The sequence below is a fragment of the Pholcus phalangioides genome, unplaced genomic scaffold (assembly GCF_987345545.1).
Source record: "Pholcus phalangioides strain wild (caught in Gottingen) unplaced genomic scaffold, Ppha-v1.0 ptg000021l_1, whole genome shotgun sequence".
Lineage (NCBI taxonomy): Eukaryota > Metazoa > Arthropoda > Arachnida > Araneae > Pholcidae > Pholcus > Pholcus phalangioides.
The window spans coordinates 12,890,751-12,910,674 of NW_028301614.1; the positions used below are offsets into that span (position 1 = coordinate 12,890,751).

The 19,924-nt window shown below is 37.0% G+C and overlaps 2 protein-coding genes across 2 annotated transcripts in view; one reads left to right on the plus strand and one right to left on the minus strand.

The window, feature by feature from the left end:
* Nucleotides 1–7,114, minus strand: part of Ge-1 (Enhancer of mRNA-decapping protein 4 homolog Ge-1) — a 152,624-nt gene extending 145,510 nt beyond the window's left edge. Inside the window, exons 1-2 of the mRNA XM_089249021.1 lie at nucleotides 6,847–7,114; nucleotides 4,202–4,274 (exon numbers count right to left, since the gene is read on the minus strand). Coding sequence (XP_089105147.1) covers nucleotides 4,202–4,274; nucleotides 6,847–6,931 — 158 coding nt within the window. The 5' untranslated portion in view covers nucleotides 6,932–7,114. The remainder of the gene's footprint in view (nucleotides 1–4,201; nucleotides 4,275–6,846) is intronic.
* Nucleotides 7,115–7,400: 286 nt separating this feature from the next.
* Nucleotides 7,401–9,422, plus strand: LOC149070653 (uncharacterized). Its single transcript, XM_089249114.1, has one exon. It carries the CDS (start codon nucleotides 7,665–7,667, stop codon nucleotides 9,399–9,401), a length of 1,737 nt encoding a protein of 578 aa, XP_089105240.1. The 5' UTR covers nucleotides 7,401–7,664; the 3' UTR covers nucleotides 9,402–9,422.
* The last annotated feature ends 10,502 nt before the right edge of the window (nucleotides 9,423–19,924 follow it).

The following is a 19,924-nucleotide window of genomic DNA, read 5'->3' on the forward strand; positions in this document are numbered from 1 at the left end:
ACCCCCTTCAACCAAGTCTATGTCCCTCTGTAGGTATGGTCTCCAAAACCTTACAGCATACTCCAGTCCAGGACGAACTAAGCCTCGAAAAAGAGGAAGAATGACTTTAGGAGAACGCGAAGAGACCTTTTTGAAAATGAGACCAAGCATTCTATTCGATTTTTTGACAACCGCTGAACAATGTTCAGAAAACTTAAGTCGCTCGTCAATGAGAATTCCCAAATCGGTGACTCTAGTTGCATCCGGGATAGTGACACCATTCAACTCGTAAGAGAACCGTGGGTTGTTCGAACCAAAATGAGCGACCATGCACTTATCTACGCTAAACGTCATGCTCCATTCATTTGCCCATGCTGCAATCTTGTTTAAGTTGGTCTGGAGCAACTCCCTATCGCTTTCATTCCCGATTACCCCCATTAGCTTCACATCATCTGCGAATTTGCTAGTAATTCCATCGATACCCTGATCGAGTTTATCGATAAAAAGTGAAAAAAGTATGGGGCCAAGGACACTTCCCTGAGGAACTCCACTTGTGACGTCTGTCCAACCAGAGAATTCCCCGTTCACCATAACTCGTTGCGACCTATCTCTTAACCACGATTCTATCCAATTCAGCAAGTTGCCCCCTATTCCAATCTCGTGTAAACGCTTCAAGAGTTTGCCATGTTGGACCCGATCGAATGCCTTCTGGAAATCAAGGTAAACAACGTCGACATTTTTGCTCTTACCCAAAGCCTTAGTCACGTAATCATAGAAGCAAAGGAGGTTAGTTACACATGACTTCCCCTTCCTGAACCCATGCTGATTATCCGACAATACATTATTCTCGTCTATCCACTTATTCTTTACGACGTGTGACGTCATTTCGAAAGGGGAAAAAAAGAAGCTTCATGTCCCACAAGAAATTAGGGATTGTTTTCATAAGCGGGGATTTTTTTTAATGAAGTAGGAAATTTTTAGGGACAATTAGGGATTTTTGAGATTTTCGTAAAAATTCGGGAGATTTAAGAACTTTTCGGGAGGTCGAGCGATGAAGCTAAAATTCGGGAGACTTGGCAGCTATGCACTAGGCAATAAAAGAAGCCCACAGAAAAACAAAAGAAGCCCACATGTGAATTGATTTTCATTTAAATGTCTTTTTTCTTTAATTTCTATTTCAATGTTTCCAAGACTTCAACTTTCAGAATAAAGGGTATGATGGGTAGGAACTTCAGCTGAAAAGGAAGAGATATGCCGTGACTGTATGCGCGAGTAACAAGCGACAAGAGAACACAAATTTGAACAGTAACAGAGCATGATGATCAAGATTAGGTATTGAGAAGTGTAGTAAGAAAGAAGAGATAGAGTTGCGGTAGTATATAGTATTAAAATGATTTAAAGAAATCAGAAGTGATGGAAGTGATGTACTGAGTTAGCAATAAATTTTATTTTTATCTTGCTTGAGCTGTGGCCACTTCTGCCAGAGAGAGATACAAATACAACGCCACAACAGGCAAAATGTCCAATGAGGTGGCTAAGAAAAAGATGCCCATAAAAATATGGATGTCATATTTCAAAAATACAGCAACCCAATTAAAAATGCAATGATCTGCGGCATAATCACGGATCACTTATATGATGCGCGGCACAGCTCCAGAGCATTTGGATCCGCTAAGTATTTGAAAATCACTAGAGTGGCTCTGTAGGGGACTCAATAGGGAGATTGCTAGTTCAGGTGCCCACAAACTAGTGAAAAGTTTTACTCATTTTTCGCGCACCGAGTAAGACGCCATTAAGAATATTTAATATTTTTTATAAAGGGTGGTTGATGACGTAAGAATCATCCACCCCCCCCCCCCCCTCTCCACGTCATCAAGTCAGCAAATCGAAAATCCCCCATCCATGCTGACGTAATACTTGAATGACCCCTAACATAAAGATACCCGAAAGTTATTTTCTGAAGGTTAAAAAAAGTGGGTTCAGCTATAGCGGCTGATCGGCTCGCCCCCCCCCCCTCCTGCAAAACCAGACGTGGCTCAGGCTGTCACTTTTAAAAGCCGGGTTTTACTAGCAGGTTTTCTATGCCGCGCGCAACGTGAATCACCCAGCGCGACACGCTGTCTATTCATCAATATGAAAAGCAGTACGACTGTTTTCCTACAGAGCACAATACGGCTCACGACAGCGCTTTACATCGGGCGTGATTGGCAGACTGCTTCTAGAGGAGTTAAGCGTTGTGTGCCGTACGTTTCAGCGATCTTCCCTTCATTTTCGTGTTGTGTCTCTTCCCTTTAAACCGGAGCATGCAGCCGATAGAGTAGATGACGCCAGGGTCATATACTATATAGCCATTCTGAGCCGATGCGCCACGCTTGGAAAACGCAAATGCGTAACGCCATTATGTAACTCATTTCTGCCGACACGAAATGATCCAGTTAGGTTCACGAGGCGCAAAAAGTCTACTCCTAGGAAAACCTGGCTTCAGGGATGAACGCTCGTTACGGGATCCCAGGAGAGATAAACCCATTTTCTCTCTCATGGAATCTCTTGTGTGTGGATAGAGCCTGTTCCTCTTTTTTCTTTTTTTGCCTTTTTATTTACGGCAACCAATCTGCGAAACAGATTCGCTTTCCACACTGGACTTCAGTTTTTAGCATTTTAAGGCGCGGCGGCGAAAAGATACGCTTGTCGTCATCCCTTACTCGAAATTTTTTTTCCTTTCTTCTTTTTCAGTAGCGAGTTGTAATGTGAATAAAACACGTCAAAAAAACTGCAGAAAGCAGTGACATTTTGCAGTTTCTCGGAATTTTCGTAGTGAGATATTGGCTGTAAGCAAATAGGAAGGAGGGATAAAATAGGAACAGTAGGAGAGAATTGCGGTAAAAAAAAAGACGATTGCGGCAAAAGTAGGAAAATAGTAGGAAAAATAGGAAAGCTGCGAGGTCTGCACTCAGTATACTGCGTAATATAGGAGGTTCGAGACATCGTTTTGCCGCATAAGTAAAAACTTAAAAAAACTTTCTCACCACTGGGCATGGGGAAATTTTCGGCTACTGGTTCAGCAGAGTGATGTCGTTCTACGGACCATCGATTTCCAACGCTGACCAGTTTGCGACATAGGCAGGAAAACGCGTCAAAACTAGCGATTAGGTAAAAAATCTCATTTTTAGAAGCAAAAGCATATAATCGTATTAATTTACTAAATACGACAAAATCGTAACAGTTGGCATATATGCACAACCATTGGATGTTCCAATCCCATCCCCTGCTTTTACATTTCCTATTATAAAGGGAGAGAGCGTTTTTTTTTCTCTTTTCTTTCTCTTTATATTCGGGGGAAGCTTCCTCTTATTTTTCTAGGCAATGCTATTCATCACCCCGTGGGGAACGCCTATACTAAGAAAGATCATCCCTTCAGAGAAAAAAAAAAAAAAAGACTTTTTCAGGCGTGGCTGCAAAAAGTAAGGAGTTATAAGGGTCCTTCCAGAGGGAAATGAAAAGTTAGGAGTTTTTAAGGAGTTTGTAAGGATGTGCGAACCCTGATTGCATTTTAGCTCTGCTGCACACAATGCGTGTCAGCAGCTCGGTACCTCTATCCTATCATTCACAAGCGGTTTCCAGACACTGTCCCACTTTCCGTTCAAAGTTTTTTGGCTTAGCTGCCATTCTTTGAAGACTGCAGATATTGTACACGAACAGCCAAGACGGTTAGCGGTTTCAGAGATACTGCCCCTTCTGATGCCCAAAATCATGCAGCATTCAAAGTCACTCAAATCTCTTGTTTTCTCCCATGAACAGGCAAACTGCAACGTTAACTGATGCTTCTGACTCAGAGAAAGTTTTTATCAGCAAATCCGGTTTATTACGCCAGTGCACATGCTGTAGGGACAAGTCTAATTTGAGTGAAGGGATGTTTCTGGCCAAACGCTGGACAGAATGAAAAATATATAAACACATATTTCACCCCTTTCCGTGTTGGTGCACGCTGAAATAATTTCCAAAAATTTTGTGTCCTCCTGATTCAAATTTAGTTCAAATCATTAAGCACTAATTTGGATTTTTTTAGTCCCTATTGACCATTAGATTCGTCAACCGTGTATAGAATATGAATAGTTTATATACTTTATTCGGTAAAATACATGTGCACACAAATTTTAAAATGCACAAAATACTTGCTTATTTCTTTTAAGCATTTTTATTACGTAGTAAAAAAGATACTCACACACGTTGGAATGTGCTAACATGATCATAAGTCTCTCCTTGTGGCTCCATGACACTTACAGGGGTTATTGTAGCTGCAAATAAAAAAAAGTTTAACATTTTTCAATTGAAAAAAAAAATGTTTTTCAACAGTCAAATGTAGAAGGAACAAAAGATGATCTAGATCTACACGGAATTCTTGTTATGAAATCTTCCTTCTAAAACTCAACTTTACGTAAACTCGAATTTTTTACTACAATAAACTGGTTGGTTACACACATCAACTAAAGGCCTGTTTACATGCGTTAAATGATTTAGTACTCAACTGAATTTTAAGTTGTCGTGCTCAAAAAAAATGTCCACACCTTTAAGTGATTTAGTAAATGCTTATTGGATAATAAATATGAGACCACTGACACATGACCAAAATGTGTACTTAATGAAAAAAATAAATCAGACTATTCCACTAAATCATTTACCAATTAAACACATGTAAACAGGCCTTAAGAACTTTGAAGAGAAGACGAGTCTTTTGTTCATCAAATCAAATTGTCATCATTGCTAACATCGCTGTGTTTCAGACATCTTTGCCTGTTGATATAAAGCAGCAGCTGGTGTCTTCCAGATTTTTTAAGCTGCAAACACAGTTGGGGTCTCCATCCTTCACACACAGATGCAGCCACAATTAATATGGTCAACGCTCGATATAATGTCCCCCCCCCCCTCGTCCCATTGAAAATGGGCATTACATTGGGAGGGTCGATATATCAAAAGTGAAACATGGTAGTCATTGATGAAAACATTTGGTACTTATCCTACCAATCCAGGGTTTAAGCTACGGTCATATTTTTTGCAAAATTAAAAGTAGTAGCAGCAACTTTCGCAAAAAATACATACAGGAGGTTCAAAACAGGTAGACATCCATCAATCATTAGCATTTTCAGAGTTGACAACTGCTACAGATTGTCAGTAGTTTCTATGGATGGCCGCAATAAATTACGAAGCTAAAGGAGACACTCAATACTATGGAAATCGGTTTTAAAAAATCAGGTCCGAGTTTCTTGTAGTGTTTTACTTATTTTTATTATTATTTTTAAATTGCATTTTTACCATAATGATGAATTTGTATACACATGTGAAAGAGTTCGAGAGAAGATTAACTTGGAGCTGATCTGTTTTGTCTGTGCACAGAAGGCAATTCGTAAAGCTGTGTCTAAACCCTCCACTCTACACGATGTTCAAACGCTCAAAAACCTGTTTTCCGTCAAAACTGCCCCACACTGATGCGTGACACAGCAGGGTCCCCATTCTTCACAGATGCAGCCACAATTTATGCATTAATACGGGCTAAAAACAGGTTTTTGAGTGGTTCAAAGTGGTGGAGTAGATAGGTTTTTCACAGTGGGTCTGGACCCGGCTTCATATGCATAGTGCATGATCGAGGTCGCGGAACTTGTATCGAAAAGAATGTTTCATCGTAGGTGCCGTAGGAGCTCTAATATAAAGAAATCGGAGATGGAGAGGGGTCTTAGGGTGTCAAAATGTCTGCATTATGTATATACGGCCCACAAGGGTGTATGCAGGTTACGATTGCATTGAATATCCATGAATTACTAAGGGACTCAGCAACCTCAGAAAGTAGCTTTGAAAGGTGGGATCACGTGGCCTGATCCTTCTAGGTTCCAGTATGAGGTGCTGTATTTAATGCACTTTCAATTAAAATTGGGAAAAAAATTAAATTTTTGAGTATTTATTTTTTAATGAACTATTATTATGTTGTGTTACTTAAACCCTGTACCAGTTATAATGAAATGGATGAAATAACATGGGGTGGTTATAACATGTGTCGACTATTTTAATGGATCTCACGAACTTGATAATCATGTAAAATACCTAATTATATTACTAGCTGCATAAATCATTTTATTGTCCCAAAATGGCAGGCCAGACCGTACATTGAAGACCCTTGGTATAGAGCAAGGGATCTTCAACATATGGCCACTAAGCTATTCGGTAAAGTAGAGTACACCTTTATGTCCAGCCTGGCCCAATACATTCCAAGGTTGATCACGGTCGAGTATTGTGGCTGCTCTACTATTGGCAATGATCATTAAATGTTGGAGGCTGAAAAGTATTGAAAGGCTGGTTGAAGGGAACGACCAGGACCAACCAGCCCCAACCCCAAGTAAAAGGAGACACATTCCTTCCCGATCTTCCAATCCGTCTGGCTATACATTGGTCAAAGAACATCAACCATCACAACGGGAGTGTGTTCTGGAATTAAATATTCATCTAGGAACATTAGGCCAGCCTATGCTGCTGGTGCGTCATTACAAAAGGAGGGGCAAACACTGGAAGCAAATATTTGCAAATGACTATCCCACCAGGCTGAACATGAGTGTGGCCCCAAGCTTAATATGTGCTTAGGGTAGCCGAGTGGCCCCGCGGGACAGTAAAATGTCAAGTAAAACCTGTGGTACATCAAAGGTTGAAGGCGCCAAGTTGTACATACTGCATCACGTACTTTGTTGCCAATTATGTGATAGCGTTTCCTTCAACTCACTGGGCGGGTGCAACGAACATTAATCCGTAGCATATACGACACCTTAAAACATTAAATTGACGTCTCACATCAAAGAGAAATAGACTGAGAAATCGATAACCAACCTGTGTCAGCTTTACCAACATTCAATATATTCTTCAAATGTTCGGTAGCCTGGTTCGTGTCAACGATATTGGGGTGTCCATTCATTTCTAAATCTACTTCTATCTCTCTTCCAAAGGCAGCCTCCAGAGATTTTTGTCCGGCATTCGATCAAAAATGAGGTCGAAAGCTTCCTTGGATCCGTAATTTTAAAAACAAGAACCGAAACTTATAAGATTAGTATTATCAAGAAGCACGTTTTTTTTTTGGGCTGTCCTGAAGATCGAACTGACAGCCGTTGCCAAAGCGCTTGAAGAGATCGGAAAAAGTAACGTTTATTAATCAGACAAGAAAAAAAAATTATCACGCAAAGCTAATAATAATGATATCAATGAAACATAAAAAGATATGAAACATAAAGGTTTTTTTCAATAAATAATAATATTACTATAATAAAATTGCTTCTTTTTATGTTTTTTTTTTTTTTGTGAGACCTGTCACTGCCTGAAGCTCTTTGTCATAAATATACAGGGAACAGCCTTGGCAGCTATATCTCTGTATAATGTGAGGCACGTATGTGTGGAGGATGGTAAACATTTAGCCCTTAAAAGATGGTAAACATTGTGTTTGCTCCAGTGCAGTGTTCCTGGACAGTGAAGAAATTATGAACGAGCTAACATCCGAAGTTAGCATTTTATTATTCAATTGTATTTTATTGGAGTTAGGACAGTGTTTACTAAAGTGAAGAAATTATGAACAAACTGACGTTCGAAGTCATTTTTTTAAAATTCAATTGTATTGTACTGGAGTTGGAATAGCGTTACTATTCAATCGTGAAGCGATGACTGATGCGGAGATCGAAATCACGGAGCCCGTTCAACAGTTCGAGTGTCCCTTGTGCGACATCAAGTTTTCTCAGCGGTACAGCCTCGACCGGCATTTCCGCACCCACACTGGGGAGAAACCTTACGAATGCGAGGTGTGTAAGCGTTCTTTCCACCGCGTCGACAAGCTGTATGGCCATCAAAAGGTTAAACACCCGACCGTGGTGTTCATGATAGAGTGTGACGAGTGCCACGAGCAATTCTCTTCGAGGCAGCTGCTCAAAGCCCACAAGAGACAGCATGAAGGCCTGCACCAATGCGAGTTCTGCGGCAAAACTTTCCTCTTCAGGCAGACGCTCATCAGGCACAAAAAGACTCACACGGACATCAAAGTGTACACGTGCGAGATCTGCTCCAAAGAGTTCAGCGCTAGATATGCTCTGATCGCTCATGAGAAGAGACACGTGAACAAGACCGCTTCCTTGAAATGTAAGATATGCACGAAATCCTTCATCGACAAAAATACTTTGCTGGCGCACAGTAAAAAAGTTCACTGCGGACAAAAGGTTTACGAGTGTCATTCCTGTGATCTTAATTTCTCAGACGAGTCTGAGTTCTTGAAGCACCGGAGCTTACACATTGAAGAAAAGCGTTACGAGTGTGATGTTTGCAACAAGACATTCGATCGGGCAGCACGACTCAGGGATCACAAAAGGGTTCACACAGGAGAGAAACCGTACATTTGTGAGGTTTGTAATAAGTCTTTCCGTGCCACGAGACATCTCAGTGTGCATAAAAATATTCATGCCAACGAAATATCAATAGCGGCATCTGACGATAAGTCTCCGATTATCCAGGTGCTGTTCGCTGATGGTAGCGAGAAGGAATGTCCTATATGCAAGATAAATTTCAAAGGCTTGAATCACTTGAAAAAACATATGCTGGTGCACACTGTCAAGCTTGGGAATGCTTTGAATGTGCAAAGTACTTGTAAATATGAGTGTGAGGTGTGTTTGAAAACATTTGCTGCTGAAGGTTATTTGCGCATGCATAAAAAAAGTCATTTAAAGCAGTCGAAAAATGTCTCTGATCCTGAAAACATTTCGACAGAAATCTCAGAGAGTTCTAGAATTATTTTGAATGAATTTCAAGAAACTCATGTTGATAATGATGTGAAATGTTTGACACAGTCTGAAAAGAAGTCTTGCGAGGTTATCAAAAGTAGGGTGAGTGTTGTCACCAAGAGTCCGAAAGATTTTCGGTGTGATTTATGTGGTAAAATGTATACTACCAATTCTAGATTAAATGCTCACAGAAGAACTCACACAGGTGAGAGACCTTTTCAATGTGAGAGTTGCGGGAAAGGCTTTTCTGCAAAGTGGTATTTAGATGTCCATAAAAGAGTTCATTCAGGGGAAAAACCATATAAGTGTGGCTTCTGTGACAAGTCTTTTGCCGATTTATCTGCGAGGCATTACCACAGGAAGATACATACTGGTGACAGGCCATATCAATGTGCAGTTTGCCATCACCAGTTTTGTAAGAAAAGTAGCTTGAAAGACCACATGGCTACACACTCTAACAATAAGCCTTTCAAGTGTGATGTTTGCATGAAAGCATTCTGTCGGAAATACGAGTTGAACAGTCACAGGAGAACACACACGGGTGAAAAACCCTTTGCGTGTGACGTTTGCTCTCAAAGTTTCACTGTGAAATCTGTGTTAAAAAGACACATGAAGAAGCACATTGAATAAAATATTTTCCTAATTATTGTATTTGACGTCTATTAATTGGATTTAGTTTAAGATAGCGTTTTCTTTGTGCTTTCTAAAATGTAAGAAATGCAAATATTGCAAAATGCTGAAATATAAATTTTGCTGGGCCAAGTGCTGGTCACGAAATATTAATTTTTCAAGCACTAATCATTATCAAATTATTTTAATTTTTACTATAAGATCATTACCACCACTTATATTGGAGCATCCTATTTGTGCTTGTCATTTAAGCTCTGTTACTTCTCCCTCCCAACTGTCAAAATACCCCCATATGAAGGCTTGGTTGGTTTTATCATTGCCAACCAGTATAGGCCTACCTATTATTTTTTCCCCATGAAAAAAAAATTACCTCCCACGTGAATTGCATCTCTTTTTTCATTATTTTTAATGACTTGGTAGGGATACGTAAATTTCCCAAAAAAAATTTTTTAAATAAATTTTGCATTTATTCGCAAAAAAAATCAGGTCAGAAATTTCGTATTTGTTCACAAAAAAATAATTTCATTTTTTCACAAAAAATAAAAATTTGAAAAAATAAATAAAATATATTATCATAGACCCTCGGGACTAAAATGATTTTTCTGAGGCCCCTACCATGTGTAAAGTCAATTTATTTTAACTCTTTTCTGTTGCGGTGTCTTCAGCAGAATACTATGCTGTTCATCAATTCCAACATAGAGTCCTGTTTATCCGACTTTCCATATTATCTGACGTCCCACTGCAAAAAATTAAAAATATTATCAAGCACCAACTGTTGAGCTTTCAGAATTTCACATAACGATGGAGTTAAGGCTCTAGAAACTGCAATAAATACATTGAGAAGCAAGAAGCTGCAGGAATCGACATAATGATGCTATAAAGATGTGAGATTTGGCACTGAAGAAACGGCACTCGTCAGGAAAGCAGACTACGATCAAAATTTTTTTAAATCATCACAGGACTGAACTTTTTTAAGTACCGTATTTAACTTCAAAATATTCTGTAACTATAAGTTAATTTTCTCACTTAATTTTTCCTGTTGTTTTGTTGTAAACATAATTATTAGGTTTGTAATGTGCAAAATTATAACATAGTTTGACATTTAATAGGCTTTTCCTTAACACCTCCATATTATCCGATGTTCTGCCGGCCCGTTTATGTTGGATAAGTGAGACTCTACTGTACTCATTTGTCAATTTTTTCTTTTTTGTAAAAATGCCCTTGAAATATGAGCCCAAAAGATTTCAAATCTACAAGTACTAACTTACTCCACAAAACATGTGAATGGAAAGTTTGATCTTTTCAAATTGTCAATTATTCTAATTTTTCTACAGAACTCGGAAACGTCAACTGAACCCGTATTTTAGGAGGTAGAATTTCATTGCCAAAACTTATTTTTAAGAAACTTATGCTGGAGTAATCGTTTTCATATTTATTGAGAAAAGCAGCAATATATGATATTCACTCAGGTGAATACCTTTGAACCACAAATTCTGCCTGGTTACTACAGGTGTCAGGAAGAATTTTGCTGCCAGGAATAACCTACTTATACAGTGATACTTTTTTTTTCTTTTTTGGTAGCTTAAATACACACTGCTCTCATTTTTCTTCAGTGAAAAAAAGTTATCTTCGTCTTGGTCACAACAGAATTAAATTCTTTGTGTTCCTTAATGATTCACTTTATGCGCCCAGCACTGGTAGTGCATGTCTGGTTCAGCATTAGTATTGCAAAACGTTGCTACTAAGAAGTGGTTTTAATAATTTGAAGCACGCGGTCATGTAATGCGCTGAGTATGATACAAGATTATTTTCGTATTTAGTTTCATATTCTTTTATGGTGTCAATTATAGCTTGGAAATATACACGGAAGAATTAATGATAAAATTTAATTATCAAGATTTTGCAAAAAAAGAAGGAAAAATTCAAATTTTTGCTTTTATTCATCAAAATTGGCAAATTTCACATTTATTCGGTTATTTCGTAAATACGAAATTTACGTATCCCTACTTATTGATGTTGAATAATTTATCCTGAAATGATTTAAGAAGTGCACCACATAAAAATTTATATAGTGAAACTCCTATCAGCGATACTCAAATGACTAGAAAAACATATCATTGTAGAAAGTTTATCGTTATAGAGGTGTAAAATTCTTTGGAATAACCCTTAGGACAGGGTTGGGTTTTTGACATGAGAAGCATCAAAAACTGGTTTAAACTGTCGAAAACCTAAAGAATGATTTTGGGTAATATTTTGAACACTATAGATATATAACATGAAAAACCTTTTTTGCACATTACAATGTTTTATTTTTAAACACTAATTTATGACAATAATCGAAACAAAATATTTTTCTTTTGTAATTTTAAATTTCATCATACAGAGTCTAGAACAGATAATTTATAATTTTATGATTAATTTTATCTATACTGATTACCTGTGTTAAGCGATAGAGCTGTTTATTTAAAATATGTGTGATAGGAGGTTTTGAGAGCCTTCTGGTTTTTGACCTCAGAAACCAACTCAGTATTGAAACAGTCAAAAACTTATTGTTAGTGTTCTCAAATAGTTTGTTTTAACCTTGTAGATATGTTAAATAACAAAAACTTACTTTTATGTAGCTTAAAGTGTTTTATATTTTGAATTATATAATTACTGAGTATAGAATATCTATTTTGACATTTATGCACCCAATAAGAGTATTGTTTTAAGTTTCAGTGAGATTATCTACATAATTTAACATAAAACAGAAATCAGCATTACATACATGGTGTAAAAGAATTTTTTAAACACTTATCTGTTATGAAGAGAATACAGCAGATGGTTTATGTCAATAAATATGTGTAAGCAGTTGAAGAAATTTTGGAAGGTTGAGAATCATCTTGCTTTGAAGAATATCAAATACACTGCTCAAAACAATTAGGGGAGCACATGGTTTTAACAAAATTACGCAAAGATGTATACCGATAAGTAACATGAAATGAATCATCCATAATTTAAAGCCTAGCAGGAAACGGAGGAAGAAAACTTCATATGCAAATCAAAGTTCATGACGTCAAAAACCAGAAAAAGGAGATAAGGGCAGAAATCGGGATGTTGCAGAAACGTCTGTTTTACTGTCGTAACTGTGAAATTTGATTGCACAGTATTTTTTTTTGAGACAAGGTGACTTGAGGATGTCTCAACAACATGATTTACCGGAATCCATGGCATGGCGTGTTATAGGCAAACTGGAATCCGGGCAAACACAACGTAGTGTCGCGGACGCTGTTGGAGTCGCCAGAAGTGTTGTTGCAAGGTTGTGGAATCGATTCCAAGAAACAGGAAATGTTAGACGTCGACCAGGGCAAGGTCGGCCACGCGCCACTACAGCAACTGATGACCGGTATATACGGTTAACAGCCCGTCAAAACAGAACAGAGAATGCTACGCAGTTGCAAAGACGGTTGCTCTTGGCAACAGGACGAAGGGTGTCCAGCCAAACAGTACGTAATTGGCTTCATGAGGGAGGGCTCTATGCACGTAGGCCAATGGTCTGCATTCCGTTGACCCCACGCCACCATGCGGCCCGAAGAAGATGGGCTGCTGAACATCGAGATTAGGAGCAACATGATTGGAGCCAAGTGCTGTTTACAGACGAGTCCCGATTCAGTCTGGAGTGTGACACCCGACGTGTTCTGGTATGGAGGGACAGGGGCGCTCAAAATAACCCCGCATTCGTTCGTGAAAGGTCACAATACAGACGAGCTGGTTGGATGGTATGGGGTGGAATCAGCATAGGCGGACGTACGGACCTGCATATCATTCGGAATGGCACTTTGACGGCCTGAAGGTATGCAGACGAGATACTGCGACCTCATGTCATCCCTTATGCTGGAGCCATTGGAGATTCCTTTGTTTTCCAGGATGATAATGCCCGACCGCATAGAGCTCAACTGGTGGAGAACATGCTTGAAGCTGAAACAATACAGCGTATGGAATGGCCAGCATGCTCTCCTGACCTGAATCCAATCGAGCATGTCCCAAACATGGACGACGCATTGCTGCGCGACCAAGGCCCCCTGTTACTGTCCGAGACTTGCAGATTGCACTTCTTGAGGAGTGGAACAGTATTCCCGAAAGTCTGATCCATAACCTCATCGCATCCATGGCAAACAGGTGTGCAGCAGTCTTAGCTGTTCGAGGAGACCACACGCCCTATTAAAACTCATGCATCATGTCTAAACAGTACTTTTTTTTATCGTTTACATGGAACCAAATTGTTGCCCTAAATCATCTTTTCATGTTTTTCCATATTTTCAAAGAATTAAAGTTTAATTCCAAATTTTTTTACGTCTTTTTTCTGTATTCTGCATTGATATGCGTGTACTATCCATCGTATGCCAATATGTGGCTGCCTCGCACGGTTTTCTTCACTTTTTTGCTTGCTCCCCTAATTGTTTTGAGCAGTGTAGTTCTATAGTTTTTCTTTCAGCTCTTCTATGTTATTCTCTGTTTAAATTGTATATTTTACAAGAAAAAACATATATATTGTCCAAAATAATTATGTAGAGAGTATAAAATTATTTTACAATCACATTAAATATTTATTTTTTGTATAACAAAGTGACTTTAAACATTACATGCAATGAATATGGGTAATTTCAAAGGGGAATTTTGTATTGAAAGACAATATTTGACATTTTTGACATGGTTTAAACTGCATCTGTCAAAAACTACCATGCATTAAATACCTACCAACCCTGCTTCAGGATATTCTCACCGAGGAGAATATTCGAGAATTCTCTAGAGTCTAGATGGACTACTCTTATAATAACTTGAGAATATTCTCCAGCTATCAATAATAGAGACAGGAGATTCAGGCAAAATCTTTTTTTTCTGTCTAGTTTCAAACTTTTTTATAGAAATTTTTTTTTTAATTTTTCCTGGAGTAAATGTCTATTTAGACATTTTCATATGTTTATTAATGCATTTTAGAGGCCATATTCTGAAGAATTTAGATATTTTTAACATTGAAAACTTCAAGGAAAACCTTTTTTTCTTTTTAAAATCTTTAACTCTTTAGTACAGTAAGTGTTTCTTATCAGAAAGCCTTCCTCCTCCTGGCCTCATTTAAACGCAAATAAGCATAAGTGTCTAAGAGATAGGAAAATTGTTGTTAGACATAGAAGCAGACTTTTCATCTCTTGCTATAGATGCTCCATCAGTCAATCAATCTGCCATACATAGCTTTCAAATAGCTTCAACGTACTGTAAAATTCACATCAAGATTGTAAGAGCTCTAGAACAATGTTCCCCAAAGTGGGCAATATTGCCCCTGGTGGGTGATGAATGGTCTGGGAGAGGGGGACAATAGAAGCTACGAGTATAACATAGGATCCTATGGGTTTGTTGGAGGTGATTATAGAAAAAAAATTCTGAAGAAGGGGCAATGGAACAATAAGTTTTTTGGAACTATGCTCTAGTTGAAAGCAACCATTATGTTGAGAAAAGCTTTGAACAAATGAGAAAATATGTTTCTGTACAGGCTTCTTCGCATGGCACAGCATTGTAGATGAATAGCTGACCAATGACTATCCATTTACAATGCTAGGGGGAAATCTACTTCTGCCCCAATACCTTATCAGTTGATGTCATGGCTTCAACAGAGTAGGGTTGGAGCTGACAGGGCTCCAGATATGCTACGATTTTTTTTACACCATAAATAAATGTGTTACAAACAACCATGGCAAGTTATTTTAGATATGCAAAAATCTCCAGAATTCTAGAAATCCTTTTTTTTTTTTCAAATTTATGTAAACCAATCAAATACAAAGCTTGATACTTGAAAATTTTGAGAGAATATATTGTTAGTATATGAAAATGTTTTTTTAAATAATTCCATATGAAAACTTTACAGCTTCTGTATAAATTTCCTTTAATTTCAGCTAGCACTATTTTGCATTCAGAAAATTACATATTAAATATTTGATTGAATCGAATCACGACCCAATGTTGAATGACCACTACTACTAAACCACACATGTACCTCATCCATATTCCTCCTCAGAATTTCTAATATGTTGGTACATGTTTGAATATGCATGCCTGTGTTGTGAACCTAACGGGAAGCTTGTTATAGTTATGCCATCTACCATGTTGAATGACGTGTGACCTTTGAAGACCGGGCACACCCCGCTTCCCATCTCAGAGAGATATTATCTATATGTTGAATGACCGCAAACACTTTTTCTTTGGAGAAATAATTACTTAGCTAATAATGTAGTTATTGTAATCTATTGATGGAACAGTGGGTTCAGTGAATGCACTAAATTTTTTAGCCAGTTTTTGTCCCCCGAATATCATAACTTTTAGTTATGTTTCCTTTTTCTATTGTTTATGCTTTTTAGTGGCTACTTTTTGGGCGTGTTGTCAAAAATGGATAGGCAGGCATAAAGGCCCTTTTTTAGTGCCTATTTTCACTATTTTCAGCGCCTGAACTTCCGGGCTCTAATATTGGTAATCCTTCTAGAAAATATTCTCAAGAATATTTATGTATTACATAATGAAATATTATGTAAAGTTTTTATGTAAAAAAGACTGATATAATAGAAAATATATTGAAAAGAAAAAGGAGCTTATGTTTTCATAAGCACATGTTCTTTTTCTTCCTAGGAACTTATCTTTCTGTCTACGTGTATCAGGCACAGAAATGGGCTGACCAAATCACAAATGGATAGGGGACACCCACTAACTCAACTGGCTTGTGTCAACACCAGCTTCAATCTACTAAAGCTGGTATTGGTTGTGTACATTAGTGTAAAACAGTGGTTCTCAACCTTTCTTCCTCCCCGCACCCCCAGAGCAATAAGACTTACTTTTCTGAACCACCTTGGATAATATGTTTTTATATGTTAGAAAATTAAGGGTTTTTCCCTCTGTAATTGACTACATTAAATATTCAATAATTAATTTCTATGAATTCGTTTACTTATTTTTTAATGTATTTTTGGCTATGGCTAATATATTTAATTTTGGCTCTATTTTTGTTTCAAAAAATTCAAAAATGAAACTATTTTGGTAACATTTTTTGAGATTTGGAAAAAAAGATTCTGAATAGTTCTTCACTTACTGATTTCAGCTGCGGCAACTAGAAATTAATGTTTCTTTCGCACAACTGCATTTTTTGATATTTTTTCTGAGTCATGTGTTCACGACAGTATCAAATCAAAGCACAACATGCTAATAACACAAGGTACCAATGAAAACAAACCACGAAATAATTTAAGTAAATATTTTTTCTACACCGAAATGAAAAAGAAGTATGCTCTCTAATTGAAAAAAAAACTTGTTTACAATGCAAAATTTGTGGTGCCAAAATATTGGTATGATTAATATTTTTTATGAATTAAAATGATAAAAATTAAATTTTCAATTTTTCTGAATAATCAGTCAACACTAATTTTTTTTTCATCTCGCACCCCCAAAAAATCTCTCCTGCACTCCCGGTTGGGAACCACTGGTGTGAAATAAAAAATATCTTCAGTAACGCACCTTCCTGTAAATTCTCATTTACCCAAGTTCAAAGTTGTTCATTTTAGTCTCTGATAAGTTTTTGCCTTCTTTATAGCACTTTTTTGGTATTAACAACGTATAAATTCCACAGCTAACATCATAATTCTAAGCTCTTCATGAAGTAGTGCATAACTGGTCAGCCACTTTGTGAAGAGACCAACATTTAAGCTTAGCTAATGTGCGAAAGTGGTAAGCACACACAAACTTGGATTACTAATATAAATACTTTCCAAATTAATTCTAATTCTGAAAATTCTGAAATAGGCTGTTTTGCAACTCATCATGTGTTCAATTTTACAAACAATCCAAGAATTAAAAAAAATGGAGAAAGTAATTACCATAATTACCTTCGCTAACAAAGATAATTCATCCCGTTTGTAAGCCAAAATGTGATTTCCCATAAGTTTCTATGAAAAATCATTTAATTCATTCTGAGAACTGCTCAGAATTTTAAAGTAACTTCCATAAAACACTAAGAAGCACTACAAAAAGACAAAAAATAAAGTTAAAATTAACAGCTTTAAAATTGAAAATTTACAGGAAGATAAGATACTAAACATCTTTTTATTTTAAACAACTAACACCAGCTAGACTCTACTAAAGCTGGTGTTGACACTTCCTTGTTGAGTTGGTAGGTGTCCCCATCCATTTGTGATTTTGTAAGCTCATTTCCATGTCTGTCTGATACATGCAGATGGAAAAGGTAAGCTCCTAAAATGTCAAGACTATTCAGTTCTATATATCAGCAGAATCTTTCAATTCACATGAAATAGTTAAAAAACTTTTAGAAAGAAATGTGGAGGTAGACACGTGTAAGGTTTCAAGGTGGACATGAGTAAATCGGGCTCTGGTTACAGCAATACTGATGTGATGATTGGCACAAAAATTCAGCTCACAGCATGGCTGTGTTAGGTTAGCATATACATCCATATCAATAAAAATGTTCTTTAGTGGAATCCGCATTCGTTAGCCGAGGCAGAAAAATCATGAGAAAATCTTTGTCAGCTGAAAAAAATTCACAAGCTGTGGCATTTTTTTAACTGAGGTATCAGTGTGAGTTGAATAGGCCAGGGCTTGACAAATCTCAGGTGCCACATTACCATGCCAACTAGAACATCAGTATTGGAAAGCAAAATTTTCTACATGATTGCTATATTTGAGTGTAAGCAGGATATGAAATTTTTCTGATTTCATTATAGTATATTTCTCAACATAGAAAAGAGTTATCAAGTCCCGAAAAATCATAAAAATTTCATATAGGATGTATTTCTTAAGAAAAAAGCATGCTTGGTTCCTAAGAAATTTTTCTGGTGCATAAATATTTTTTCAATTTGTCAAGTCCTGGAATAGGTTATTCAATTTTTTGGGCTTTCAGCACACGCCCAGTTGCCCTCACAAAAAAATACAGTGATACTTCGGCTAATGAAGATGATTCGTTTCAGAATCACGTTCATTAGGCAAAACTCTATTTCCCATAGATTTCTATGGAAAATAGTTTAATTTGTTCCAGGTACTGCCCAAGATTGAAAGGTAAGTTTTTGAAAACACCAAAAAGTGTTATAAAAGAACAAAAACTAACTGAAGGCTTAAAGCAGCTTCAAATCTGGATAAATGAGAATTTACAGGAAGATGAGAAATGCAGACGATCTTTTTATCTTACACAATGTACACATCCAACACCAACTTTAATAGACTATAAGCTGGTATTTGTTAAGTTCGTTCTCGTCCATTTGTGGTTTGGTCAGCTCATTTATGTGTCTGATACATGTAGATGGAAAAGATAAGCACCTAGAATCTCCAGACAAAAACTTTGGTTCAGATTTTGTTTCATGCTAAAAGTTTAATACAACTACAATGCCACAACAGGCAAAATGCCCAACGAAGTGGCTGAGAAAAAGATGCCCATAACAAATATTGATGTCATATATTTCTAAAATACAGCAACCCAATTAAAAATGCAATTATAAAAACTAAAAGCAATATATATACATGATAAAATATTACACAATGCTCCTAAAATATATTTATGGTTGTCGTATTCTAAGTATGGATAGCTTCTATGGAATGACTTAAGGAGAGCGTGAAGAGAAATTTTTGAAATTCTATTGGATTTTTTGACTACCGCTGAACAATGAGAATTCCCAAATCTGTGACTCTAGTTGCATCTGGGATAGTGACACCATTCAACTCGTAAGAGAACCGTGGGTTGTTCAAAACAAAATGAGTGACCATGCACTTGAAAGAACTTTTTGCATGGAAAAAACACAGGCTTCCCTACCCCCTTTTTTATGTATTTCCTATTCAGCCGAATCCTTCATTTTCATGAAATGGTTTAAAATCTTTCAGAAGAGGAAGTGGAGGTACATTTGGAAAAAATATTCTGAGGTAGATACGAGTTAATCAGGCTTGAGTGACAGTAATTCTTGCTTCCCAGCAGGGTTCGTAAATATTGTGATATTTTTGAAAATATCAAAAATATCTGATATTTTTGATAAAATGATCACCTGACTGTTTATTATAAATATTTTAAGCATGATATAAATTAAAAAGAACAACATTTCACTTAACACACATGAACACTTCCTTTTGCTGTTTTTATTAATAAAAAATATTTTAAATCTCATCTCTTTTGCTTGCATCCGATATTTTCGATATATATATAAAATGTTATGAGAATGGTTTAATATTTTTTCATTTGAGAAGGGTTTGATATTTTCATTCGAGACGGCTGTCTTAAGGGCATCATGGGCCAAGTGATTTTTCTGAGGCCCTAAAAGGTAAATTCCAGAAAATTTAAACCAAATCTAATTTTTGTGAGGCCTCCGGGCCGAGTCTGGATGGGCCCATGCACTAAGACGGCACTGATTTGAGAATGGTTTGATATTCTCATTTGACAAGTGCTTGATATTTTCAGTTGAGAAGGGTTTTTGATATTGTTGATTATTTTATATATTGTTGATTATTTTGTA